The following is a 27,340-nucleotide window of genomic DNA, read 5'->3' on the forward strand; positions in this document are numbered from 1 at the left end:
GGTATTGCAAAAATTGTAATGGCCGAAACCATTTTGCTAGCGTATGCCGCACAAGAAGCTCGAAAACACGGCCAGAAAGACGGCACGTGCGACAGGTGGAAATAACTAGTGACGAAGATGGGGCTGGCGACGAGACATACTTCCTTCAAGCTCTGGAAGTTCAAGCGGTCGCGAGTGACGAGCATTGGGTGTCAGTGTTAAATGTGGCTGGTATCATGACCAAATGTAAGATAGACACAGGGGCGAACTGTTGTGTTATGCCAGAAACGGTCTTTCGAAAGTTGTCCGCGGCGCCTGCGCAGAACTGTTACGCAACCCTGCGTACGTTTTTCGGCCACACAGAACAAGCAATCGGAAAGATAAACCTGCTCGTGTCTAATAAGGCTCGAAGCACCGAGGTTACGTTTCTTGTTGTCGTCCAAGATGTACCAGTTACATTAAGCGGACACGTCGCTGAGAAACTGGGCCTGATAAAACGCATAGATGCCGTCAACGAAGTGTCCGAGATCCCCATATCTGGCTTTGAAGACGTCTTCCAGGGTCTAGGACAACTTGAGGGCATCGCCTATCGCCTGCAGCTGCTCAGTATCAGAACGGAGACTGATAAGGACACCCTCATGAACGAACTCTGCCGTTACGCGAGTACAGAGTGGCCTGAAAGCAAGCAGCAGCTCCCGGATGCCTTAAAGCCATACTGGAGCTACCTTGATGAGCTACACGTCGAGGATGGGCTGCTTCTCAGAAGCAACAAGCTTGTAATTCCTCCATCAAAACGCAAGGAAGTTCTCGGCCTGCTCCACGCTGCACATTGCGGCGAAGACAAAATGAAGGCGAGAGCAAGACAGGTAATGTACTGGCCAAACATGAACGCCAACATTTCTGATGTAGCGAAGTCATGCTCTGTTTGCGACAAGTACAAAAAAAGAAATGCAAGGCTGCCCATGCTGAGCCACGAACTACCGAGTTTGCCATGGCAGGTTGTCGGGGTCGGTCTTTTTCACCACGAAGGCAATGATTACCTCATAGTGGTAGATTCTTATTCGTTTTTCTTCGAGGTTCGCAAGCTTAGCCGGACTACCGCTGCTGCTGTGATCAACGCATGTGCAGAAATCTTCGCGACACATGGCATTCCCGTCAAACTGTGCACTGACAACGGCCCTCCTTTCAACAGTGCAACATTTCAAGCATTCACAGGTCAATTTAATATCAGCCACACCACTTCTAGCCCGTACCATCCGCGCGCCAACGGCTTGGCAGAGCGTGCCGTTCAGGAAGCTAAACATCTGCTAAACAAATGCCCGTTTTCCACCCTTGAATTTTACAGTGCGTTGTTGGAGTGGCGGAATACTCCGAGGGACGAACAGTTGCAGTCGCCAGCTCAAAGGCTCATGGGACGTCACACCAGAAGCCAACTCCCTGTTCTCAACTGTCACCTGGAGCCCAAGACGATACCCACGGAAGCAGTTCGTCAGCGACTACAAGAAATACGACATAAACAGCGTTCCTACTACAACAGAACGACATGGGCTTTGCCAGACCTTCGTAGCGGAAACAGAGTGTCCGTATACGACACGCTAAGCAGAACGTGGGCCCCGGCCATGGTAATTGGTCCTGCAGGGCCACCGCGATCCTACTTAGTGGCTACAGACAGTGGACAGCAGTTACGCCGTACGAGAGAGCATCTCAGGGCCACACATGCTGCTCAGCCTGCTGAATCACAAGCAGAAACCCGAAAACAGGCTATGCCAAATACCCCAGCAGATGCAATTCAAGCCCCACTTCGAAGAAGTGAACGGGTACGCCAAGTGCCGCAACGTTATCCACTTCCTGAACGTAAATAGCCAAGCAATCCCTGTTTGGAAATGAAAATGTTCATCAATGTACCTTGTTTTTTTTTTCTCTTCTCTTTTTTTTTCCAAGGAGGGGAAGATGTACTGGAGCGCAATATCGCGCCTGGAAGTCAACCAGTGCGCATGTGCAACACGCCCCCTACTTATCGCCGCGCTCCTTATATACCCGGCTGCGTTTTGGAATAAAGTGCTTTTTGTTACTTGCTACTCGTCCGGCTTACAGCTCGTAGCGCACATATGTCGCGCGGCCCCCTGCCGGGGAGCACTGTGTATCCGAGCACCGCGTTTACGAAGGCCAGTCTGAAAGCAGTACGTGGGCCGGACCTCGACACGCAAAACAGCCTCGGCAAAGACAAGGCATCAATCGAGGTCTCGCTACCGATCGTGTCCGGCCAGCGCTGCGTCGAACGACACCTTGGAAGCCTACGCTGCCGTCTGTCACCGAGGGCGTCAAAGAGAATGGCTCCACCTTGGACATTGCGAGCAATGGAAGGGCACGCTGCCTTCGAGCTCTTTGTTCGGAGCTCATTCTCGTCATTTACGATCGGTGGCACGCATGATATAGCATCAGTTCTTTGGAAAAGTTTTTTCCAATACCGTTTTAGTTTTCTGTGCTCCGCTTTACTATCTTCCACCGGAGATACGTTCTAATTTCGATTGAAAAATTTTTATCGCCAAGGGCACCCGCCGTGGTTGTTTAGTGGCGACGGCGTTGGGCCGCTAAGCACGAGGTGGCGGGATCGAATACCGGCCGCGGCGGCCGCATTTCGATGGGGGCGAAAACACCCGTGCACTTAGATTTAGGTGCACGCTAAAAAACCCCAGGTGGTGCACATTTGCCGAGTCCCCCACTGCGCGTGCCTCATAATCAGAAAGGAGTTTTTGCACACCCCGCAATTAAATTTTTTTTTTAATCTGAAGCAGCAGAAGCTTGATGTGGGTGAGTTGGTTATGCATAATTGATGAAAAGAGCGCTGCGAAGATGCGGACGAAAGAACAACATGTACTTGTCTGTCGTACATGTTGTTCTTTCGTCCGCGTCTTTGTAACGCTCTTTTTTTTATCGCCAAGGGCCTAGGGCCAGGTAAACTTACGTCCTTATTTACCTCTAGTTAGACACGGTGACAAGAAACACAATAGTTTGTGCACTACATGCCACAATATTTCCTATTTTTCATACATATATCTTCATATCATAATATTTTTGCCTTGGTTCTTTTTAACCTATGAAGCGATCTCTCTTTTTGAACCACAATCTCTTTTTTGATGTAGTTTTTGTTTGATATTGTTGCGATGCGTTGTTTTCCAGCTAGGTGCGATTTTTATCTCTGAGTGTGCGGCTCCGGCGTAGCCTCGGTGGTTTGGGTCAACTACGCAAAGATTAAGTTTTTATGACGCCTGTGCTGTGGCTACGATTGGTCAATGCACATACACCGAGCATTCGGTATGTCCTGATTCTTTCCGTTGTCCGTCTTTTATTATCGCTTCGCTTGCCTTAAAGCTAGCTCCGATACAGACCCTAGTTCAGTTTATGTGAATGCCTTAAAGTGTTTTGCAAATGTCATATTCATAAATTAGTCGTACATTTCAAAGCAACACATAATATATCATTTTTGTCCACTTTAGATGTATTAGGCGCGATTTTCGCAAATATTTTTAAAGAAAGATCACAGCCTAAATCGAACAATTGCTTACGAAATCACTACATTTGAACTTTGTCTTCTAAATTCAACATAGTATCTCATCAAATTCGGCGCAGTGGTTGCTCAGAACAACGTTTGTCGATTACCCATGCATTTATATAGGAGATCACGAGCTTGCCCATTAAGTTCGAGTTAGAATAGTATGATGATAGCTAGGCAGGTTTGTAGATCTGCTTGGGAAGGAAGTGGAAATAAAGCGAGAAGGCCGGGGCATTGATGAGAAGACCGTATTATTGGCTAAAAATATCTAAATCCTTATTTCTGAAATTCTATAGTGGTTGGGTTAGATAATTTAGAAGATGCTACTCCCTTGTTCACCAGAAAATTTCAAAATGCCACGCCACAAGGTGCATTATAAACGTCATTGTCCTGTCTAACTATTCCTTATTTAGGGTTGAAATATTTTCTACATATAACCTGACAACCTAAAAAAACGCACAGCCTTTGCGTTTCCTCACAGAATCCAGGAAAATTTTCATTGACACTTTTTCCATCGAGCAGTTGCAGTAGGAATTTAAACTGCCGGTAATGGTAGCACGCAGTCTCAAGGTACGCATGATTGAAAACCACTTGCTCCACATTAAAATCCACAGCCATGTCTAATTCTCCCAAGAGCCTAAAAACATGATAGTTTTGCTTGTGGAATTCCGTAATTAACCGACACGAATGAAACTGCACGCACACCTGACGATCTCTGACAACTGTTGCCAAGGGCCGTGGCGACGCTTGCTATGCGCACGCGCATTGAAATAGAGAAAAAAAGTAATCATCTGTCGAGCATTCACCCCAGAGATTGCAGAGTTCGTGCTGCGGGGAAGCAACTGCTAATTTCTCTCACTATTCTATTGTTATCGGCATCCACCAACTGTACCGCTATCGAATCGCTGCTTGATTTAAACTTCAAATTTATCGATATTTAAAGTATCGGCCGACAGCTTCTCGTTTGAAAAAAAAAAAAAACAAGCAACATGGCTATAAGACAAGGCTCGGTGAAACGCAGTAAGTTCTAATCGCAGGCTAAAATTCGGAAGCTTTTCTCACTTATTACGAATCCGTCTGTTTTGATTGGTGCACCTGCGACTCAAGCAAAAGGGTGTCTTTCTGTCCCACAATTTCTGCTGCTACAATCTTCCAAGACTTCAGCAAGTCGGGCTTGAATTTTGCATGCTATACAGCACAGTGCGCTTACGTCAATATTCTTGAGCGCTCATATGTTCAACTGATGATTGAATTATTTATACAGAAATAAAAAAAATAGCGAAGATATCAATAAAGTCCCCTCTGACCTTGACGCCGTAATTGGTGCGACCAATGGCTCATAGAAATAAACTCTAATCAATGAAAATATATGTGCGTGTTACGGATGACTTGAACTTTATTCTGCATTCTTTCCTTAAACTTGAACCGCCGTGCCATTAAGTCATTCTGTGAGGTGTGGTGAAATGCAAATACAAATAAACCCCAAGTAAATCTGTCCAATTTCAATCACTTAAGTGACATTTTCATAGGCACATATAGACAGATCGTGTTGCTCACCTTTATAAAGTAGGCATCAAATCTAGTCACGCTCCACTTCTTTCGCTCTATTTTGCATCGTATATCCCTTGATCCCTTGATTGAAATCCCCTTCACACAGAAACACTAAACAATATTAATAATTGCCAGGTTCATGCAGCATTAGCTAGCGTACCTTGTGTAAACGGAATTTGTTCATTATTGGCTAAGTTCCTTTTTAGTGTTTTGCAATATCAGGCAATACTGTACTATTTCAAAAACTGCCTTCCTGTTGCGCACTGACATTTTTTTTCATTCACCATCAGCTAAAATTAGATAAATAGAAAGTTGCTTTTTACTCTTTACATTATTTGTTTGCCTCACTCTAACAACCACCTTCTGCAATGCTTTCCAGGCCTGACGGCGTATTTAAATAAACACAAAAAATAAATAAAGAACAAACTGCAAAAGGTATTTCTTGGATGAGGGCAGACGCTGTATACAATATCGGAATACTTAAAAGTTCGATCGTTAAAGAGTAAAGTTAAACTCAAAGTTTTCCTTTCCGAATGAACTAATCAGTGGTCACTCTTAGCCGCCTATGTTGTTTGCGCATGAAAGTTTCTCGTCTTCGTAACTGAAATGGCGTCACAATAAAGCAGCTTTTGAAACTTGTATTGTCATTGCGGATTACCTCTGAAAATTTAGTTATTTCTGGACTCATGGGTTAAAATAAAAAAAAGTGTTCATTGTTTTGTAAATGTAGTACGTGAAATGGCCTGCGAACAGACAAAGCTTGGTAATGCATATGATTTTTTCACTTCATGCACGCAGCCTGGAAGCCTATTTCTTTTATTTATTTATTTATTTATTTATTTATTTATTTATTTATTTATTTATTTATACTGTCATCTTGCATAGTAAGATATTGTGGGAGTGAGTGCATATATATGTCAATCAGGCCGAGTGCATATATAGTCAACCTACAGGCCGCATACTTGCTGCTAAGCTTACTAGTTCTTGTCCTCCACTGGGAATCAATGTTTTCCCTGTACCTCAACACTCTCCCAGCCCATTTACTTTCTTCGAAATTCCTCAGCCGTTCTTCATACTCAATTCCCTCAGTTCGAAACTAGTCCAGCCCATATATCCCCCTGCACAGCTGCAGCCGGGCTGAGTGGCGCCACCCTGTGATAAAAAAGGCGACCATGGAAGAACATGTTTGCCATTTCTAGAGCTGCCGCTGAAACCTGCCGAATGATAAGTCATTGAAGTTCATAAATACCTGGAAATAGATCAATCGATGCAGTAATTTAACCGCAAATAGTTTTTTTCTGTCCAAAAACGCCACCTAACTGTGAACGCATCCATCGACTTCCATACTTGTAATTTCGCATGCGATTTTGAACGAGTTTTCGGCGGTAAGCAACCACTTGCATGAGGTGTTGGACTAGGAGCGTAGAGAATATAATTCCACGGGAACATTTTGAAAGCTCGCTTATACAATTAGTTATTCGCAAAGAACCACGCTGTCCTATACAAAACGCGCATGTTTGCAGCGGCGGCCACTACAAGCTCTGTTTGGTGGTGACGTTTCTCGTACATCTCTATAAGACGTTCGCATTAAATTTCATTAGACATTTACGTGAAATTAGATTTAAAAATAAATTTACGTAAATCTCAGTAAATTTCATTAAGAGATGACAAACACTTGCGAATATGTGTGCGAAAACAGCGAAAAATCTAGGCCTTAAAGTTAGCATGTGCACAGAGAAATAAGGAATTTTGATCTTTAATGAAGAGGCGAGTAATCACGTGGTGTCTTGAAGAGCAAGTCTTACCCATAGTCAAGCAGTATAAATACCTCGGCGAATACAACAAGAAGGAACACTTAAGCACCCACCAACATAGCCCGAAATTAAAACTGACCCGCCATGGTTGCTTAGTGGCCTTGGTGTCACCCTGCTAAGCACGAGGTCGCGGGATCAAGTCTCGGCGCGGCGGCCGCATTTCGATGGGGTGGAAAACAGCCCTCTACTTATCTTCGTTAAAGAACCCGGGTGGTTCAAATTAATCCAGTGCCCCCCATTACGGCGTGGCTCATAATCAGGTCGTGGTTTTGGCACGTAAAACCCCATTATCCCCTTTTAAATAAAGGGGAGCGTAGTGCAGCAATAATGAAACATAAAACAGCTTTGCGCAACAAGAAATATGAACTGGAGCGTGGAATCTGGAAAGGTGTATTGGTGCCAGCGCTAACTTCCACAAATGTCATTCTTTGCTTACAGTCGGATATTTTGTCTAGGTTGGAAGTTAACTAAAGATCGGTAGCACTGTTGGCTTTAGGAGCCCACGGTAAAACCACAAATGAGGCAATGGCGGGTGACATGGGCTGCGCCTCTTTTGAAGTCAGAGAAGCGCAGAACAAAATTAGTTTCGAAGGCAAACTGAGCAACACGAACAAAATAAATGGATGACTAAGGTACACGAGTATCTGCACCTGAAAAGCGTGGACACAAAATGGAGGAAGAGCTACAAAAATTTGCCAACCAAGTACAGATTTCTTGAAGATGTATATATACAATAAGGAGTCATCAAAAAGAAAGTGAGAGAAAGAGCGACAGTGAATTCGATGCAAAGAATGAAAAAAAAGAATATGGAGATTTGCAAACATGGGAAAAAAGAAATTAAGGAAAATGTGTACGATAAAAAAAAGGGCAATGCATTCTTATTTGAGGCTCGAGCTGGTTGCCTAAGCACGAAACACACCGGAGTGAATACTAGCAACAAGATGAGGCATGTGTATGCTGCAGCAAACATCCGGAGACCATTCAGCACATCCTCAAGAATTGCGAAGGATCCACCCAGCGTGACCCGTAGGTAACGTTTGCCTTCCAGAACCCGCCGTGGTTGCTCGGTGGCTAGGCTGTAGGGCTGCTGAGCACGAGTTCGCGGAATTAAATCCCGGCTGCAACGGCCGCATTTTGATGGGGGCTAAAAGCAAAAACACCCGTGTACATAAATTTAGGTGCACGTTAAAGAACCTCAGGTGGCCGAAATTATTGCGGGGTCCCTCAATACGGCGTGCGTCATGATGCGATCGTAATTCAATCATGACACATACTCTCATCAGCAAGGATAAAGGGGCTTTGGGTTTGAGTTTCCGCATAAAAGAATTATGTTTTCTCGTATATTCAAATTGATTTGTCGTATTTACACATTACAGTCCAACGCTATCTTGTCTGTAGGTTGTGTGTAAGTCGGATTTTACGAATTTTTTGAGGAATTTTACTTCGAGAAACTCAATTAGTTTAGTAACACCTCTGCGCTACGCTGAGGGCCTGCGTGGTTCGGGATGATTTTTTCTGACGGACAACGCCACCGACAGCAGACGCTGACACCGTATTTTCTACGACACGCGGCCCTAAACACTATTGCGTAAAAAAACAGAAAAAAAAACAGGGAAGAGATTGATACGACCGAACCCGTTACAGGCATAGGTAGCTAGCGGTGCAAAGTAGATAGAGAAGTTTCGAGGATGAGGGAAATGATAAGCAGGTGTATCAATGGGGATACCAATAAATCATCATCACCCTAATTCCTTGTCATGATGTTCAAAGCTGCATCTCCTGTTATAACTTGTTTCCTGAAACGTGTAACTGACTACATGCCTTTCATTGCGGGGAAAAAAATAAATTGAATTAGAGCTTGCGTAACAGAGTAAACAAAGTAATCGTAAAACTACAAAACTACCAAAAATATAATTTATTACAAGCAAATAATTACACGTAATTCGTTACGTACAGGTGTTGTTATGTCCTAAATAAATAAACGAAGGTTGAGTTGCCACCAAATAAAGGCAGGTGACCGACGATCAGACCAGCTGAATCGGCATACGTAGCTGACGACAGGCTGATAACAAGACTGTACGGTCACTCTTGTTGCTCTAGGGCAGTCTGGTTGGCGGTTGCTGCTTGGCAAATGCTTGCCCTTATATCGTTGCTCAGTTTCGCACCATTCGTATTCAGACAAATGGAAGAGGCGTCAGGGGAAGCGCACGCAACGTCGCGTGGCATTGGTGATGTGACGGAGATCTTGGTTCTCTGTGACACCACCACATATTGTTGCCCTCCCGCATCGACGGTGGTGAAACCCACAAATAGCGCTGAATAGGGCGTCTGGGGAGCGTCGGCCCATCCTGCTACAGATCCGTTTGAGCTGGCACTGTCGTGTGGCGAAACCATTCACTTGCATTTCGCAATAATGCGTGCTCTCTTTCAATCGCCTGAACACCTCCAAGTAAAATTTTTTATTGTCAGTCTGTCCACAAGGAACTAATTCCCGCTGTATAACTTGACAAACGCCGAAAAATAACAAAATAAAAACGGTGATCATTATCTTCACATGAGTGCACTGTCACATTTTTTGGTCTTGCTGAAGAAAGCTTCTTCAACTGGCTCGAAACGTTTTTGGTTAGGAATCACATCGCTAGGACCAGCTTTCGTGGCTTCTGATGATCCGTGAAAGGTTTGAAAGAAAGTTCGGGTAATTTCGGATGCGATGTTTCAAATCGTGGAGCAACATCAGAGACGTCTTCCTTCTTTTGTAATAATGTCCTCTGTGATTAGGCCTAGAAACATTTCCCGCCAACAACCTTTTTGTCTAAGTTCACAATAAAAATCCACTTACAAGCATTTACAAAAGCTCTCACTCATATCAGCCGCATCTAAAATATTTGGAATTGTGTAAGGATGACTTGCGTTTCTTTTTTGTGTAGCTCAAGAAGGATGTTTGTCACAAGGTTAAAATCAACCGAAAGAAAAATAAGAGAAGTCATAAAGGCTGGCGCCTTGTATTCTTTCGATTGATTTTAATCTTGAGCCCCACATCGATATGCACCAACCAGCACAACACGCTAATTCTTGGTCTATTTTTGTGTCAACTTAAGGATGAAAGCCTTTCCCCATGATCTCCAGCCGCCTGCACGTGGCAAAGGTTTATCTGAATAAAAAAGGCCTTCGTAGATTTCTTCATTGGGCCAAATGACTAACAATTGAGTTATTCTTTATATTGCTGCAGAATATTTTGAAAGCTCACTCCGATAACATTCATGTCCCCTAGTAGCTTATCATTTAACCACACTCGCTGTTCGGTTAGAACAAGGCCGATTTCACTGCGGGTCACTTGGTGCTCGCTGTTTTGATTTCGAGTCATGCTCGTCGTTCAGTGTTATTTTTTGTTATTTTTTATTTAAGATGTCCTTACAGGCCTTGTATGAGGCATTGGGTAAGGGGGGCGTTACAGAAGGAGTAAAAGAGTATGTAGGGCATATAACAAAACCTAATAGACATAAATTATTAACAGACAGTGGAAAAATGTACACCCATCTTATGCAAGCAATAAAGCATTGTACAAAAATAACAGGGTCGGTAATGTACATATGAGAAAAAGACAAATGATACAGTTCTTTCGATAAACAATGCAAAAAAAATGTAGCCACTCCAGTACAAATACTAAACAATACCAAAAAATACACGAATAATAAGTGAAATAATGAGCTCATAAACAAGAGAGCACACAACTGGAAAACAGAAGAAAATGCATCATGCTCTTAACTGAAGTTAGGCGGGGGAACTGATGAGCTGGCGGAATTTATCGGGAAAGTTATTCAGAGACGATCGAATCCACAATCGAATGGCACGAGGAAGCGCCGACCAATTGAATGCATGAGTGTTCTCGTAGATGCGCGTGAAGCTGAGGTGATTATATAATCTACGAGATGTGCACGGTGCGACTTGAAGCCATAAAGAAGATTTCCTATCCGCATGAACGTACTTGTGAAATAATGATATGAGCGCGAAATCACGTCGAGTACTTAGTGGCTCAAGTGAAATATCAAATTTTATTTGATAGATGCTTGAATTGTAAGTGTAGTTACGTGAGGTAAACCTGGCGGCCTTATTTGAACTGATTCTAATAAGCTGATTAGGTTGTTATGATGGGTTGACTTGACTGGCGAGGCAAATTTGTGCTGGGGGCGAACAAACGTCTGATAAGCTAGCTTTCGGGTGTTGGAGGGCGAATTACGTAGGTTTCGGCGTAAGTACCCCAGTGATTTTGAAGCATTAGCACATATAGTAGTAACGTTATGGGTCCAGGAAAGGCTTGGTGCGAGATTAATGCCTAAGTATTTGTAGGAAGTAGCTGTAGAAATTGGCCTATTATTTACGTTATATTGGAAAATAGAGATTAAGTGTTTACGAATGAAGGACAATACTTTGCATTTAGATGAATTAGGAGTCATCAACCAATTGTTACACCAATCCAAAATAAGCTGGATGTCGTTTTGAAGAATGAGGTGGTCATCGGGGCTGGTTATAGGGCGGTAAATAGTGCAGTCGTCTGCTAATATTCGCACTGGGAATGCTAAGTTATTAGGAAAATCGTTAATGTATGTTAAGAATAGTAGCAACCCAAGAACGCTACCTTGTGTCACGCCGGAAGTGACATAGAAAAGGGGGGAAGAAACATTGTTAACGATTGTAAATTGTTGGCGATTAGAAAGAAAGTTCCGGAGCCAAGTTAGTGTCAATGAATCCAATCTTAGTGCGTTTAACTTTGAAATCGGGCGGCAATAGACTACGCGATCAAACGCATTGAAAAAGTCAAGGAATATGCTGTCAGTCTGTACATTATGATCTATGTCTAAATGCAGGTCAGTCGTGAATCATAAAAACTGTGTCTCACACGATAAACCCTTCCTGAACTCGTGCTGATTAGTGGGAAAAAAAGTTGTTTGATTTGAGATGGTTGTATATGTGAGAAGCAATTATATGCTCGAGCATTTTACAACAAATACACGTGAGTGAAATCGACCGGTAGTTATGTGGTGCGTATCTGTCACCGTTTTTGAATATGGGAACTACTTTCGCAGTCTTCTAATCTGACGGGAACGCTCTTGAAGTTAGTGACTGTCTGAGGATGTGATATAGTATTTTGCTAGAAGTCATAAGCGTGTTGCTTAGTATTTATGAATCAGTCTCATCGACGCCACAAGAATGAGATAACTTAAGATTGTTTTCAAGCGATACAATGCCGTCGATATTAATGTCGATGGGCGTCATGTACTGATAGTCCAAATCGGGAACATCAGGTAGGGTGGAGTAATCTTCGGTGCTAAATATAGATGAAAAATAGGGGTTGAAGCATGAACGACAATCACACTCTGGAAGGGGCACGTGGTCGCTATCATGTAAAAAAATACATACTCTACTTTCTTGTCTTTACTAATCTTGGCGATATACTTTAAATGAATGAGAAAGGCCGTGAACAAAAACAAGAATTTCTAACACACAACCTATTGGAAGCTGGTGATCAATGGTATTAGCGAAGGGTCCGAACAAATAATGTTTAGCAGCACCTTGCAGCGACAGGGAAAGTGGCTCGTTCAGGTATAGAGATGAAATGCACTTTAGAAGCAGGATCCAACTTCACGCGATCTAAACACCTTGGAGTGATTTCCGGTTCGAGCTAAGTCAGCCCGTTTTACATGGTTCATGTGGGATACGCTGCTGGTCAGATAGCCGCCTGCCAAATTCCTACAAATGCACCTCGCATCAAGCCTTGTGTTTTGGCGATGCGTAAAAATAGATATAATAAACGACTCACAACCATGGCTAAAGCACAGTGTCGAGCACTACATTACTACTACACGGTGCCAACGGCCTACAGCGACCAAACAATGACAGGCATACTCAATGTGTCGCCATATGCCTGAAATGTTTGTTACCGAAATCGAATTAGTCAAGGCAGAGTCTACTCGCGTTTCTGAAAGAGTGCTCTCGTCTCGCTTGCTTTCTAGGCGCGTAGAAGCACGCTCGAATAAGGGGCGCTGATATGGGTGCATCTCGTGCCGAATTCCCAAAAGTTATGCAAGGTTGGCCGCCGACCGAAGCAACTTTTCCCGGAAATGCTCTGCGAAACAGATTATGCGCTCACACAGTGCATTTTCCTTCGCTATATTTGGACGAAGGGCCACCGCGAGCGCCTGCCACGAACTCGGCTATGCGTCACGCAGTGCTGCACTGCGGGCGACCCGCCTTCAGCATGGCGATGGAGGCCCGCGCTGTAGCTGCCCTTCACGCGCGCTGAGAATTCGCGTACAGCCCAGCGTCTTCTAAATACTTTTTTTTGCCAGAAAAATGAACCTTTAATATTTTGTGCTGCAAAAGAAGTGCATAAACGGCCTTCATGAGTGTGATATGATGCTCTTTTTATTGGCGTATTCTAGCTGTTCACCGAGCTTCGCCGTTTTCTGAATTCGGAGTTGCACCTGAGCAATTACTTTGTTTCATTCACCGCTATTTGAAACATATTTCCGACGTCAATGGGCTTTACTTTCTTGCCTACTCCTGGGCCTTTGAAGCTAATACTTTACGACTCACTTGTTCGCATACTATTGCAATATGCGCCACATATCTGGGATTCTGTTCCGTGTTGCTTTATTACTCATTGAGAACCGTACAAATGTGTTCCGCTCGCGCCAATGGTCGCGAGCTGTTACAGTGTTTAAGAGTAATTTTTTTCGTGACTCCACATACCTTTTTTCGCATTCATCACCACCGCAAGGGTCACTCGCCAAGTTTTCGTACCAACATATATTAGACATTCTCCATGCTCAAAAGTACTGACTACGCTCTCAAAAAAGCTTACACCCTGTCGGGCTTACTTTGTCTCACAACAATAATCGTCGTCTACCTTGCTTGCGTTCTTGAAAACTCGGCGCTCGCTTCTTTCCTGTCGAGAATGCTGTGTCAAGGTGATAACGCGCAAGACGCTCGAGAGTTTGAAGTACCAGGCGCGCTGCGTTAAAGCAAGGAAATGCGGGCAAGACAGATGACGATTGTTGTTGTGGGACAAGATACGACCCAAAGGATGTAAACTTCTTTAAGAGTGTGGAACCATCTTTTGCACCCATTGGCAGCAATGCTAACAAAAACTAATTTAAAATGGACATGTGTGCATATGCATTGTGTAATATTTTCTGTCCATCGACTCCAGTCTTAAACATTAGGCAGACTCGCAGAGTATAAAAACTTGTTACCACTAGGAAAAAAACATGCCCATCTTTTTTTCATTTTAAGCAGTTGCCACAGGTTTGCCGCTGACTCATTGGCTCATCGTTACATTTTGCATAATTTTTATCACTCGGCGAGAAGTCGTCTTCGCTACCTGGTAAAATTATCAATATTTTCGCTATATTGGTCGCAGCCTACACATGCAATGCAATTCATAAAGTTAGAGACTGTTCTGTATGAGCAACAAAAGACGACTTGCAAGAAATTATTCGGGGTCTGAGATTTTAAATTACAAGGGTAATTGGAGAAATACCACAACGAATGCTAAGGCATGTCTTATAGTCTGACTATTAGAGAATACCTTTTGCTATATATCCAGCCTCTTTAAGCAGTAAGGGATTACATTTACTATGCCAAGTACACGATAAAAAAATCCACGCTTATCTAAGCTTGCGCTTGCAGTTTATTGCACGCTTAACCTAAGCGTGATATTTCTCCACGCTTACCGATCACGCCTGTTAGGAGTGATCAGCAGCCCCTCTTCATGCTTAGCAGACGTGATAAGGACCCCCGTTTCCACGCTTATTATGGCATGACCCATCTCCACGCTTAGAGAGGGTTCCCGAGGGGCAAGGGGGATGGAGCATGCCCTCACCTGCACTCGTTGGAAGCAACGAAGAAGCACCGGCTGGCTTGGGCATTTGGGTCATTTCTCTCAAGCGAGCTTTGCTCACCAAGCTCTTCGAAGTCCTCTTCTTTAACTTGTGCTTCACCGGTACACACTCCGACGGACCAAGACGCTATGACAGTGGCAATATGCCGGTGAAATAGAAGCTGAGTATGCTGCAGAGAGATTGCGCAAGACGCTCCCGCTGGTGACACTGAAACTAAGCCACTAAGAAGGGGCTTTGCAAAGCCCTAGCACATTTCAACGACGCCAAGGAATGTAAAGCGTAAACAAGCCCCTCGGTATGTCTTTGCACATGAAGACGAATGACCTCTCAACCGGGCTCTGCGACGCGGTTTATTACACACATGTTTCTTCTTGAGGTAAATCTTTTACTCACAATATTCATTCGCAGAAAATATGATGCAATGAAACGTAGAGGCTAAAAACAAAACTTAGAGTTAAAGCGTTTTCAGATGGCTGAAACGTCTTTATATGAGCTTGATTTAAATGCGCAATGCCGTGAACAAATCCTTTATTCTTGTTTGCGCCTATGATATTTCTTTCCTTGTTCTTGGCTTTAAGTTCGTTGCACAAGAATTGGCCATATGCCACCGGATACGTTACGTATTACATACCATAAAGGCACATCACTAGTGCCTCTTCTGGGGATGTGTCGTCACTGATCCCAATGCTTTCCTGCTCACAGCCGCAGCTGAGGAGCCTTGTTTGACCCCGGACAGTGCATGGTCTTATGAGGTCACTTAGCGCAATGTAAGAAAAATGTATTAGTGCCCAAAGTACAATACTTTAGAGGTAAAAACATGTTTCTTTCAGACTAAATGCAGTAACGAAGACCGCTTGCTTTTTTCACTGCTTTAACACTGATTGCACTTCTTCTGACATTTCTCCTACTGAATGCTCTTTCAATTTTGTGGTTTGGAAGTTTTTTAGAAGTGGGTGACAGGGGAAAGATGGTCAAAAGAGCGCAGTAATTCGAGCAGTAAGCTTGGGTCGGAAGCACGCTTCTTAAGGGACCTTTGAAGGCTCAGAAAAGTTCAGTATTGATACGATCAGAAGGAGCTTTTTCAATATTTGATCATTTTCATCAATCCTTCATCCAAACCTTTATTCGCTTCGAATATGACCTCAAAAACAAAAGAATAATGCGCAAAAAGCATTAAAATGAGACGCACAGTTGCAACTGATTTTATTCCATCATGCTCTTCATCAAAACAAAGTTTAAAAATTCCAACACATCTGGCAACGCTTTCGATAAAACCTTTTAATGCCTAACTAAAAATGAGCTAGAAAAACGCAGTTACGCCTAATTTCCAAGCCAATCGAGGTAGAAATTTTGATAAGAATGACATTCTACGTGAACTTATCAAACGTGAATTCTCACTGCAGGCGCAGATGGGTTTGCAGGTGGAAATCAAGAGCACCAGCGAGCAGAGTATATTCATGTTCATGGAACACAGTCAGACTTCCTCTCTTTAAAGCCCAAAATGTAAAATATGCGGAGCTACACTAGATATCCTAATTCAGAGTGCAACTGAGGTTGCAAATTAAGTAGCACGTGTGGTTACAACCTCGCATGCAGCGCTTCGGAAAATGCTAGTTACTGTCAGTCGACAAATAACTCACAAAATAAAGAATTTTCATTTTATAGGCACCGGTATACTAGGAGCGGTATACGCGGCAACTACACGGCATACACGGCATACCACAATTATGCACCACTAACATAGTTCTGAATCATGAGAAGAAGCACGGTGCAAAATGCGAAGTGGCAACTTCCAGGTCGCCACCCTCGCCCGAGGAAATATGTCAGTGGGCACAGAGAGAACTGTGAGGTGGCGAATATAAAATAAAAACAACAGAAATCGTAGGAATGAGGTACTTCAGTACCATAAACTGAACAATTCTGAGGAATTAAACAGCCCGGTGTCAAAACTAGTTTAAAATGCGCGAGGCTGATTATTCTCTGTTTCGATCGACGCTACCGCTAGCGTAAAAGGTTCTCGCTTTCCAATAAATGTGCCAGTACTTCAAATTTTGCACCACACATGATACAACCACATACCGTAATTCATGGCAAATTGGAAGTTAGCCGCTCTTTAATAAAAGCGAAAAAAAATTATGGGGTTTTACGTGCCAAAACCACTTTCTGATTATGAGGCACGCCGTAGTGGAGGACTCCGGAAATTTCGACCACCTGGGGTTCTTTAACGTGCACCTAGATCTAAGTACACGGGTGTTTTCGCATTTCGCCCCCATCGAAATGCGGCCGCCATGGCCGGGATTCGATCCCGCGACCTCGTGCTCAGCAGCCGAGCACCATAGCCACTGAGCAACCACGGCGGGTAATAAAAGCGAACCATAACTAATGCTCTCACCTGTATATTTCACTCGTCCATGAACAGCAGGCGAGGGGCCGCAACACATCCATTATCCATACGGAAATGCTGTTCCGAAGCCTCCAGGCTGCGGTGGATTCTCTCTCGTACAAACTTCGCACGCAGATTGCAGAACTATACGCGACTCGTACTGCCACTCAGCATTTCACACCAATAACCGCACCCTCAATGCCATCATCTTCGGAACATTCTGAACCCATGATTCTCGCGGAATCAGCAAAACCAACAGAAATCGCACAAGTGGAGGCCAAAGTTGATGAACTGCAACGGCAGCTTCTAGCAATGCAACAAAGCATCCAGCAACTGGCAAGTGTTATTGAAGAAACACGGCTCGCAAAAGATCAGCAACGCAAGAAAATCAGAACACTAGTACAACAGGAAGTAGAGCAGGGACACCCTCCCGGTCCACCCGTGAGCCAGGACAAAGAGCAAAATCAACCACAGGAATGAAAACCCACTCATAATCTGGCAATGGAATTGCCGCAGCTACAAACGCAAGCAAGGATCACTGAGAGAGTACATAAGTAACTCCAAAACGACACCAAGCGTAATCGCACTACAGGAAACAGGCACACACCCAACTCAAACTGGCTACAACACACATACCACCACGCCTGAAAGCCGCGTGGCCACACTTACAGCTGAAACACTCACAACCACACAACACACAATAGACGGCAGTGACGTCGATCATAACCTAATGGAGATCCTGCCGCTCCAACGAGGCCGCAAGAGCCCTTTAATACTGAATATATACAGCCCACCCAAGCAGAAGCAGGCCAAGTTCGACTACTTGATGACTAAAGCGATTGGCATAGCCAAAAATAATAGTCTGCTGATTGTAGGCGACTTCAACGCTGCTCACCAGGCATGGGGCTACACGACAGCCACATCAAAAGGCACTGCACTCCAGTGCACAATACAGCAGCACCGTCTCACCATCCTCACAGACCCTACATACCCCACACGTCTAGGAAACAGCGTCTCCTGAGATACATGCCCTGACCTCACCCTCACTAAAGGGATACAGCAAGCTGCCTGGTACAACACGGAGGAAACTCTGGGCAGTGACCACTGCATACTTGCCACCAAATTGAACGTTACGCATGCACGCCACCCGATAAAAAAGACAACACTCACAGATTGGACCGCTTTTCGCAAAGAGCGAGCGGATGACTCCTCAACGGGTATTACGGATCTCGAGCAGTGGGTACGAGAGCTCCAACAAGACGTAGCCAGACATTCAAAACAGATCACACTCACCACAGACATACCGGCCGTAGGCTCGCACCTTCTTCACCTCCGGGAAGCACGTCGAGGCCTTGTTAGGAGATGGAAGCGCCAAAAACATAATCGTAAAATTGAAACTACGTATAGCGAAACTCACGGCAACCGCGGAATTTTATGCTGGGGAGCTCACCCGTCACAGCTGGCGACAACTATGCAACAAGTTGCAGGGTAATCTTAGCACGGCCAAAACATGGTCGCTGCTGCGCCATCTTCTTGACCCCGCACAAAGCAAGGCAATTAGCCAGCAAACAATCCAACGTATTCTCCACAACCATCCGGGTTCTGATGACGAAATCCTGGAGGAGTTGCGGGCGCGGTACATAGGCGATTTCAAACCAGCACAAGGACAACCTCCAACCTACAGCGGGAGCGAGAATTACGACCTCGACAAGCCGATCACTATCACTGAGGTGCAACAAGCACTCGATGCACTCACACGAAGCACCACCCCAGGCAAGGACAAAATAATTAACAAGCTCCTGCGCAATCTGGATGATGGCACCATTCAATCTCTTACTGACCTCTTTAATCATCACTGCGAAGCGGGTGCACTACCAGCAGACTGGAAGCACGCGGACATCATACTCATTCCGAAGCCAGGCAAACTCTCCAGCTTAGAAAGTATGAGACCAATCTCACTGACTTCATGCCTAGGCAAGCTTCTGGAACAAGTCATTCTGAACCGGCTTCAACCTTACCTAGAATCCAGCGACCTCTTTCCCGAAACAATGTTCGGATTCCGGCCCCACCTTTCTACCCACGACATCCTTCTTCAGCTGAAGGAACAAGTCCTTGAACACATCTCACCGCACAACACCGGAGCGATTTTAGCACTCGATCTCAAAGGCGCTTTCGACAATGTGGCTCACCATATCATCCTTACAAACCTAAGCCTCACGAACTGTGGTCGTAATACTTACAATTATATACGCGCCTTTCTAAGCAACCGCACGGCCACAATAGGCATTGGCTCACTCAGAACCCCGACGTTACCTACCCGCAACACAGGAACCCCACAAGGTGCTGTTTTATCACCCACCCTTTTCAATATTGCTATGATGAAATTACCTGACAAACTCAACGCAATACCAGGAATCAGGCATGCAATATACGCCGATGACATCACTATCTGGACCACCGCTGGTTCCGAAGGAGAGAAACAAGACGCCCTTCAACAAGCGACCGACGTCGTCCAGCAATATGCAAAATCAAGTGGTCTCCGGTGCTCCCCCGAGAAGTCAGAACTATTAGTCGTTCGACAGAAACCGCGTCCGCATTCTCGGACTCCACATACAACAAGACGGCGGATGCGCATACACCATCCAACGTCTCAAGCAGACCACCTTCCAGATCATGCGAATGGTCAGCCGTATCACCACCAAACAATACGGACTGAAAGAAGACGACATAATACAGCTCGTCCAGGCCCTGATAATCAGCCGCATTGCCTACGCTGCCCCGTACTTGCCCCTCACTCCCAAGGAACTAGATCAATTAGACGTACTTCTTCGGAAAGCCTACAAGCAAGCGCTCGGCCTAACCCCGGGAGCAGCGACACTCAAGCTTGAAGCCCTTGGAGGAGTCCATAATACTATAAGAAAAATTATAGACGCCCACCTCACAAGCCAACGAGAATGACTAGCCCTCACACCAACAGGAAGAACAGTCCTAACGCGCCTAGGCTACCCCACACACAGCAAAGGCCACGAACAAGCAATCCATCTGGCCCCCAACTTCCGGGAGCACATCAAGGTAGCCCCTATCCCCAGAAGCATGCACCCGGAACATCATGCCGATCGTCGCCAAGCTCGCGCAAAAACTCTACAGAGAAGATATGGCAGTCTCCCCACCACACTATACACAGCTGCCGCGCAGTACCCCCAAAAAGCAGCCATGACGGCCAGCGTTGTCGACTACAACCTACAAGAGGTGGTCTCGATGACGGTCCGCAGTGCCAGCGCCCTCGTAGTGGAGGAGACAGCCATCGCCTTGGCCATCACCTCTAGTCTGACCAACGAGTACATTCCAATTATTACCGACTCCCAGGCAGCTTGCCGTAGCTACGCGAGAGGTCGAATATCTTCAATTCGCCCACCGACTCCTCAAACAAGCCTCCGAATTCCCGGACGTTGAAATAGTGTGGACTCCAGGACACGAGTCCCTCCGTGGAAATCAGCGTGCGCAAGCTGTAGCCCGAGCTCATGCTCCCCAGGCGCCACAAAAGAGGGATACGGACGCATCCATGGAGCCCGTACCTTTACAATACAACGCCATACTACAACACCACAGATTGAACAGACGGCAATACCCACCACCACACAAGACACTCTCTCGTGAAAACGCCGTAATATGGAGACAACTACAAACGAATACATACCCACATTTAAGCAGACTACACGCAATCCACCCTACACTATATTCATACAAATGTCCCCTTTGTAATGATTACGCCTCCCTATACCACACCACATGGGCGTGCCGCAACGTGAAGGCGGCCCCACAAATACCCAACCCCACACCCGAGCAGTGGGAGGCCGTGCTGACTAGTTCGGACCTTCGTAACCAGCAGCAACTGGTGCGGTGGGACCGGGAGACAGCTAGAGCCGCAGGAGCCCTGGACTAAGGGCGCCTCCCGCACAAGCAGAAAGACACCTGCTTGTCCTTTCTTTTTTTTAAAATAAATGTTTCTTCTCCTTGTCCTCTCTCGTAGACTCGGCGCACTGCACAATGTATGCATACACCACCCACGTTGTACGCCATGAATGTCTATAGAAGTGGCGATGCACACCAACGTTGACACCGGAAGCTCTGCGCTGCAATGAACGAACGTCGCTCGTAGCAATGCGCACTTTTCTCAAATATTTGTATTCGATTTGATTCGAACAACCGTAGTTGCCATCAAAAGTGGCTGGTCGGGAGAATTAAGGAATAAAGAAATCATAAGTAAAGAAATGGTCAAGTTATACCTTCCCTTCAGATTGACATGATGATACGATTTTGTTTGGTCCAGTAAAGCCCAGAAATCACATTCTAGCCATGCGCAGTCCTTCTGAAAGTCAAGGGTGGGGTTGACTTTCTATATGAGTTGCTATAATGCTTCCGTGCGCCCGACACTATATTCATTTATACAGGATTTGAGCGACGTAAAATAAAAAAAGAGGTTGTCGTAAATAGCGCCCATATCTGCGTTTAAGATAGGCAAAAGCTTTCAATCACCAATCAAAAAAAATATTGTTCAGCTGGAAGCTTTACATTCTGAGCAAACAAGATGCGCTGGCTTATTTGGAAATGCATTTTCTCGTAAAAAAAATTTTGATTCTACTATGCTTTGGACGCTGACACCGCACGCCGCACTGATTGCGAATTACTCGTGATGAGCCACTTTCTGAATGAGAACCATTCATGCGTAGCTACGTGTTGTACTAAAACTTTGTCTCGTTCGGCAGCTGCTGCTCGCGGTGGTCCTGGTGGCAGCCGGAGTGAGCGCAGGCTCTTCCAAGCTCCACGACGGTGCTTCGGGGGCCCGCGTCTTGCAAAAGCGTGCCTCGACAGGAGCCCGAGCCACAGGAGCAGCGGGCGAGTGGTGGAAGGTCTGGTGGCAGAACTACATACCAGAGGTCACCGACCCCACAGCAGTGCCACACCTGACCACGCCCACGCCTGAAGGGTATGGACCGGAACCGAGGTAAGCTTTGCTTCGTCTCGCAGGTAACGCAGGAGTACCTCACCAGGAATCTCATAGCAATGTCCCACGGGAACAAAACTTTGGTGGCTGGTACTTTCATCGGAATGAATTCCTCTGTGCCATACAAGCATTCCTGCCGTTTCCGAAGAGGAAAGCTTGCTCACCCGTTGTAGCAGCGCTTACCGCTACATTGCGTCACAAGACGCCCTTCAGACAGCTGGGATGTGGCTCCCGTTTCCGTCCCTTATTCAGCGCGACAGGGGAAAAAGAACCATGCTTTATGAACCTGGATTTTTTTAACGGCAAAGTGGCACAAAGAAGGTACCGCATAGACACTCAGCTCCCATAAAAAATGCTAAAAGCGAGAAATTGCAATACACAAAGAGTGGATGGCCGGAAGACGGCAATGGATGCACTATGGAAATGCCAAAAGCTCAACGGCAAACACCACATGTGTGATGCTAATAAGAATACGAGGTTTCTTGCATCTGCTTTTATGCGTTGCATATTGCAATCACTCAGTTCAACCCTTGGGCGCGGCCGGGCAGCCACCATTGAGGGTATGAGCCATTGTTCATTGCTGCGCGTCTCATATGTGGGTCTATTCTCTTTTAAGTTTGCTATGTTTGTTATTAAGTTCCTTCTATTTTTATGCGTTGCCTATTGCAATCACTGAGTTCAGCCCTTGGGCGCGGCCGGGCAGTCACCATTGACCTTTAGCGCAACCACGTGACGTGACGGCACGACAGGCGGAGGAAAAGCTGGGGTGCGATCTTGTACGCGTTCCAAACTCGAACGGAGGCGGTCCGTTCTTTCCGTCGCGAAATGCGCGGTCCGTTCCGTTGCGTTCGTCCGATAGCAGACAACACGGAATGATTGACAGCAGATATCACTTCACAATTGACGTCATGGCGCTCTTCACCGTTCAAACTGACCAACCGTGTGCGGCTCGGTGGAACGGACCGCCTCCATTCTATTTTGGAACGCGTACAAGATCGCAAGCCTGGCAGGCAGGGCTCCAACTCGCGCAATATGCAACGCAATGCAAGCTAAGCCTGGCCATTTTTTTAACGTCGGTGCATCCCAGATGAAACGTTCCTGCATAAATAAGTTTCCCAGGGCACTGCACAGATCACGGGAAAGTGCCAGTTATCGCCAGGCAGGGCCGCATGTTACTCGCAACCGCCCCTATACAAAATGCTAGCATTAAGTGCTTCGCTTGTGTCAGAACGGAAGCATGTTGCCGCCGAGTCGCCGTGAACGCGGTTCCTTGGCGCACAAGCAACGTGACTTCCTTGCGGGCGGTCACGCTTCGCGAGCGCCACTGCTGCGGTCAGCCTTTTGCAAGAAACTTGGTTGTTAAGGCCTTAGACAGCTCATGTGACGAAAAATCACATGTCCGGGGTTATGGCGCCAACATTCATTGCTTTAAAATTCGTAGGGAGTCGAACCCACTACCTGTGATGTTGAATGAGGCGAATGTAATTAAGACCTTCGACCTTTGGTGGGAGTCGAGCCCTCGAACTTTGGTGTTAATCAGGGAGAATCAGGCCATCAATTTTTTAATACAAGGCGTGAAGCCGAGGCGAAGAAAAAGCGTCTGCACGACCTTTCGTGTTAATTAGGGTAACGTTAATTAATGTGCAGTTAATTAAGCTATAGCTAATTATGGCACTCGCACCCACTACCTTAGGTGGGAGAAAACAAGTAATAGGAAGTAACAACGCATTAGAATGAAAGTGTCAAGTAACATGATAAATTTCACTAGGGTTGAGGATTGGCCGAGTTGGTATTGCATTCGGGGAAACTCTGCGTTACGCTGTACCAGTTTTCAATATAATGGATGTCTCGTGAGCGGCCAGGCCTTCGCCTTCATCCTCTTTACCGTATTCTAAAGTGACTGTCAACATTTAATAAGGGGATCTTGCAAAACGGGGCCACCGAAGGCGATTCTAATAATCCCAAATAAGCTTCAGCGACTAAGGAACGTTAAAGAAGAAAAATAAACAAAGGTGGAAACGGAAAATAGCGGGCAAGTGAAACATCAAACGCGATCAGGAATTGCCTGCTACACCGCGCCCATAGCTCGGCGCGATGTGCCGGCAACGTGGTCACGTTCAGTTAGAACTCTGGCTGAAGGTGCAATCTGTGGCTGTGCAGCTGCTGTCCGAAGAAAAAAAAACACGCACGCGCAGCAGAGCACGTCACTGTAAATGCTACAATATCGTCTTTCAGGACATTCCACCAAACAAGCGAAAAAAATTGGTGCTAGTTTACATGTCCATGCACAATATATTCACGGTAGTGTGTTGTAGCCAGGCCCCTCTAAATTTTAACGTTTGTTCAACGTAGATTTTTTTTTTGTTCCCGAATAAGAGAAATACGGAATGATGCCGCAACGACGTGTTGAACCATGAGAAAACATAGACGAACGACAAACTTGTCGAAAAAGAACTTAATTTACCCGTAATTCAGGCGCACAAAATCAAATGAACGAGTGCACTTGAAAGTTTGCAAAGCAATGTTTGGACTGTAGTCTTCAATTGTATGCTACATTCAAGGCGGAGAAGGACATCAGGCTTGTCGTCGAGTCTCTGGACCGTACACTATCGTTCGGGGAAGATATTGTTAGAGAAGTAGAATTTATTTATTTACAGTGAAAAGTGTAAAGAAGACGTGAGATGGTCCGAAACAGCCCATCACCCAAAAACCTGGCGCAGCTTCTTCCTCTTCAGCGCTCTTCCGGTGCGACGCTACAATACATTTAATTTATTGCGTGACTAGCCACCATTTGTATCTAAAAGTATGGACCAAAATCTTCAGACTTATGCTGCACTGGTGCCCCACTACAGGGTGACCTTTCTTGCACGCTCAACCTATCGGGTGACTTCCGTGGACAAAGCCGGAAGTCTTCCAGCGCTAAACGTTGAACAGCTACTTGCAGACAGCCTGCGCACCAGGGAGGGCGAATCGAGCAAGCCGCCGCTCCAGCAGCGCTCCGCTGAAAGGCGGCGCGTTTAACATTCGGGAGACCAGAGATTCTCCCCCACGAACGGCAAGTGGCCGACGCTGCGGGACGTGTGCGAGCTTCGGCCTCAGCTGCACTGTTCGCGGCCGTTGTTCGGGCACGTAGCGACTGTCGCTACGCGCTGGCATGGCGTGTAATTCATCCAGCGACTGGAAATCAAACAGAAACCTTCGTTTGGTCATTACCGTTTTGAACCCTGCCGAACCACCCAACACACGTAGCGCCCTGGAGCAGGACCTAGATTCGGAAGAGCTTGTGCGTGTCTAATTTCACGAACGTCTGCAGAGCAGCCCTCTTTGTAATTTTTCGGGTGACTCTTTTTTTGGAAATCTGTAAAGAACAACGTTTTAGAAAACAAAAAAGAAGTAATGCAAGACTTGAAGCATGTACTTTAAATCATGACGATAGCAAATCTTTGCAAGCTCACTGCGTGTCTTGAGACAGCAACGATCAATGCTACCGTTACCTCGTTTGTCAACAAACCTGCTTTTTTCGATCGCGCACGTCAGCGTAGGTGGGCAAAATTTATTATTGGAACGCTAAGCAAAAATAAACTTAACGCAAGCTCATCGAACGTACTGCACCTCAAACTAAGCTGTCACCAAGTCGAGCCACAATGCTACTCCAGTTCGTGGATGGTTTCGCGACTACTCGAAAAGGCTTGCATAACAAATGTGAAGCGTTTCCAGAACAGAATATCGCATTAGGCAATGTCGTAATCGTCAGCGATTCTTTTTTTGTCCGCAAATACGCTGACACATTTTAAATTGTGCTGTAAGAAATCACAAAACCATTTCTAAATTACCTGATCAAGGCTGGCGACAAGAAGTTCGTGGTCGGAGCAGGTCGCAAACAGGCATTTCATGTAATCAGGCATCAAAGTGGGCGAGTCGACTGGTAAAAAGCGGCGCGAAAAGACGGCAGCACAAGGCAGGCGCTGAACTAACAACTGCCTGGTTTATTGCACACAGAAAGCAGTCAGTACAAAGCAGTCCGTCCGCGCGCGCACCCTCACGCTATTGGTATTTGCCACATATTTCGAGGAGACTGATTTCTTAATCGTGCAGGTTGATAGGTGGGACGGAAGTGCAATGTTCATGGTTTTTCTTTATGTGGACAGCTTCAATGATTTCACGTGGTTTTTTATCCACGTGCCTGAAGACGACATGTTTTCTCTTTCAAAAACTGGTTTACAGTGACATGAACAACAATGTGCTGACAGATGTGATGAAGGAGTGCCCTTTAAATTTTTGTTGCACTTGCGTAACCTCTCTGTAAGGCAGGCGCCAGTCTGTCTTAATTTTATATGAAGGCATTTTTATGCACGAGCACACGCGCGTATTTCCGAAAGAGGTTGTTGCACATGCAGTGAACAAGGACAACAGGCGTACGGCCGTGACAGTCCTCCAGGTACGCAGCTGTAAAGACTAGAATAGAAGGGCAAAGGCAAACGTCAGGGTATACCACGTTGGTCGACTTGAGCCAGTAAGCTTGCCCCCTATTAAAATTGCAGCGGATACAGAATGGATGAATGGAAAATGGATAATTGGAATGGAATGGAAAATCGATAAATGGAATGGGAAAGGTCCATTTATACTGTCTCTGCTGCTCTAGCCAAAGTATTCTGTCATCTTCCTACTGATCAAATCCAGGCCACGGCGGCCGCATTTCGATGGGGGTGAAATGAAAAAAAACGCCCGTGTACTTAGATTTCGATGCACGTTTAAGAACTTCAGGTGACCAAAATTAATCCGGTGTCTCCCACTACAGCGTGCATCATAATCAGATCGGGAACGTAAAACCCCATAATTTCTTAAATATCAAAATGGATATGTAATTCCGTTCTGTGTACTTATGTAATACTCAAAAGCAGCTGTTTGACAGAGTTGAAGACTATTCGTGGTAGCAGTGTTTCAGCCACATGTAAACGCCGAAGAACGGACACAACAGAGTGCTGTGACTTCTTGTTTGTTTTTATGCGCTTATATGTGCTATAACATGGCTAACCAGAATTCATCCCAATATAGTTTGTCAGAAAACATTATTGAAGGCTATTCTTGGTCACTGTAAGCAACGCCAAGCCAAAACTTGTAAACAAACTAATATTCACATCTCTGCTTTTCCCA

The 27,340-nt window shown here is 45.5% G+C and overlaps 1 protein-coding gene across 31 annotated transcripts in view; it reads left to right on the plus strand.

Moving 5' to 3' along the window:
- Positions 1-27,340, plus strand: part of LOC135908732 (nascent polypeptide-associated complex subunit alpha, muscle-specific form-like) — a 236,484-nt gene that overhangs the window by 55,925 nt on the left and 153,219 nt on the right. For all 31 annotated transcript variants that reach the window (XM_070529168.1, XM_065440583.1, XM_070529173.1 and 28 more), the window contains exon 2: positions 21,948-22,186. In XM_070529168.1, coding sequence (XP_070385269.1) covers positions 21,948-22,186 — 239 coding nt within the window. The remainder of the gene's footprint in view (positions 1-21,947; positions 22,187-27,340) is intronic.

Source organism: Dermacentor albipictus, unplaced genomic scaffold (genome assembly GCF_038994185.2).
Source record: "Dermacentor albipictus isolate Rhodes 1998 colony unplaced genomic scaffold, USDA_Dalb.pri_finalv2 scaffold_18, whole genome shotgun sequence".
Taxonomy (NCBI): Eukaryota; Metazoa; Arthropoda; class Arachnida; order Ixodida; family Ixodidae; genus Dermacentor; species Dermacentor albipictus.